Genomic DNA, 2,096 nt, shown 5'->3' on the forward strand with positions numbered 1-2,096 from the left:
CAGCTCTTCAATGGTCCGGATGCTGGTGTTGTCTTGGAAACAAGGACACAGCGTTATGCTCCAGGGAGGTCCCCGAAGGCAAAGTGAACGCACATGGCTGCTCCGCTGGGTTTGCACAAGGCGGGCACGTCCGTGGGGGCAGGCCGGCTGCCAGAGCCCGGGCCAAACCTTAAGGGGGCTCAGTGCCCCCATTTCTGACTCTGCCCAGCTATCCGCAGCCCCCAAGGAAGTTGTGGGCAGGAGAATACAGGGGTGCACGTGTGTCCCGGCTCTCAGGCATGTGGAGAATGGGGTAAACACCGCTGACCTGCAGGGCGAGCAGAGGTAGCCAGGCCTTCAGCTCACCTCCTGGGGCGACTAGAGGAGACTCAGCGCCCTAAGGCAGTGGGCGGGCAGCGTCTCCCCCGACTCGCTGGCATCTCCCTCCCCTCCCTGAAGAGCCAACAGCTCCAGGGCTACGCATCCCTGAAGTAGGAGCCGTGGGTCCTGTGCAATGAGTCATGGAAACGGGTCACATAGCTCACCCACAGAACGTACAGACGTGCAGAAAAGTGTCTGCCAGACGCACAGCACGCTGTATCTCTTGGTGGTGAAATTAGAGCGGAGCTTTGGGATTTTTTAAGTCAATGTTTTTATTGATTTTTTTAGAGGGAAAGGAAGTGAGGGAGAGACAGAAACATTACTGATCGGCTGTCTCCTGCTCACCCCCTACTGGGGACCAAGCCCGAAACCTGGGCTTGTGCCCTGACTGGGAATGGAACCAGTGACCTCCTGGTACAGGGATCAACACTCAACCAACGGAGCCACACCAGCTGGTCTAAGATTTCATCATGAGTTTCCACCACAGCTGGACTCCCCCACCTTTGTCTACATCCTGTTTCCTGCAGATCTCAGCTCAACCACCAAGTTCTGGGGCCTTGGGGCTGCCCTGTGACTGTGGCATTTCTGAAATGGCTCCCCAGGCTGTCAGCTCCACGCAGGTCTCTGCACAGAGCCTACCAGGAGCAAGGCAATGCACCGACCCGGATGAGAAGGAGTGGTCTTTCCTGACCCCTGCCATCGCCGGCCCGCGGGAGGCCTCTGCCCGAGGGGAGGTGGAGCGACCCGTACTCACCGATGATGTCCAGCAGGTCCTTCGTGACCTCTTGGCTAGAACTGCCGAGAGGCAAATTTGAGTCAACCTTCAACTCTTTCTCCAGATCTTTCCTGCAGCTCCCAGGCGAAAAGAAAAGGTGGGGAATTAGAGTCTCTTTCAAGAAAAATATTATTACTGTGTTTTTTAATGTCCTTTTTTAAAAAGTATTTTTATTGATTTCAGAGAGGAAGGGAGGGAGAGAGAGAAACAGTGATGAGAATCATGGATCAGCTGCCTCCTGCACACCCCAGCTGGGGATCAAGCCCACAACCCGGGCGTGTGCCCTGACCGGGAATCCAACCGTGACCTCCTGGTTCCTAGGTCGATGCTCAACCACTGAGCCGCACCGGCCGGGCCCTCTTTCAATAAAATATGGACGGGGTGTTAGGGAATGTTTAAGACAAAAAAAAAAAACACGTACTGGCCACTGTTTATTGTCACGTAAGCTGTGACTGGAGGACGGGAAATTACTACCAAGTGGCACCGACCACGGCATCACACTCATGGTCAGTGTCTCTGAAGCCGGGAGAATCACTTGTGAGCTGAGCCAGTGAATGGCTCCGTCACATCTGTAACACCATCGACAATAAAGTTTATTTTAAGGGGAAAAAAGAAAGAAAAAATAATGTGACTTGGAAAACCAGGATCTTGAACACTCACTTCTCTGGTTGTGCCGAGTGCCTTCCATCACCCCTCACCCCACACACACACACTCGTCACGTAAGCTGTGACTGGAGGACGGGAAATTACTACCAAGTGGCACCGACCACGGCATCACACTCATGGTCAGTGTCTCTGAAGCCGGGAGAATCACTTGTGAGCTGAGCCAGTGAATGGCTCCGTCATTCTCGGCCCACAGGGCAGCCAAGATGGCGGCTTACAGCGTGGCGCCCGGGTCGACCGCCCGGCTGAGAGAAGCCGGGAGACCTCAGCCCCGGACAGCCAAGGCCCTGGACGGGGC

The 2,096-nt window shown here is 55.2% G+C and overlaps 1 protein-coding gene across 1 annotated transcript in view; it reads right to left on the bottom strand.

Moving 5' to 3' along the window:
- The window catches only part of LOC102766754 (chromosome unknown open reading frame, human C3orf62), a gene marked incomplete at its 5' end in the record, with an annotated part of 4,653 nt that overhangs the window by 439 nt on the left and 2,118 nt on the right, over window positions 1–2,096 (bottom strand). Inside the window, 2 exons of the mRNA XM_015568275.1 lie at window positions 3–32; window positions 1,115–1,206. Of these exons, the coding sequence (XP_015423761.1) occupies window positions 3–32; window positions 1,115–1,206 (122 nt within the window). The remainder of the gene's footprint in view (window positions 1–2; window positions 33–1,114; window positions 1,207–2,096) is intronic.

Source organism: Myotis davidii, unplaced genomic scaffold (genome assembly GCF_000327345.1).
Source record: "Myotis davidii unplaced genomic scaffold, ASM32734v1 scaffold663, whole genome shotgun sequence".
Classification (NCBI taxonomy): Eukaryota; Metazoa; Chordata; class Mammalia; order Chiroptera; family Vespertilionidae; genus Myotis; species Myotis davidii.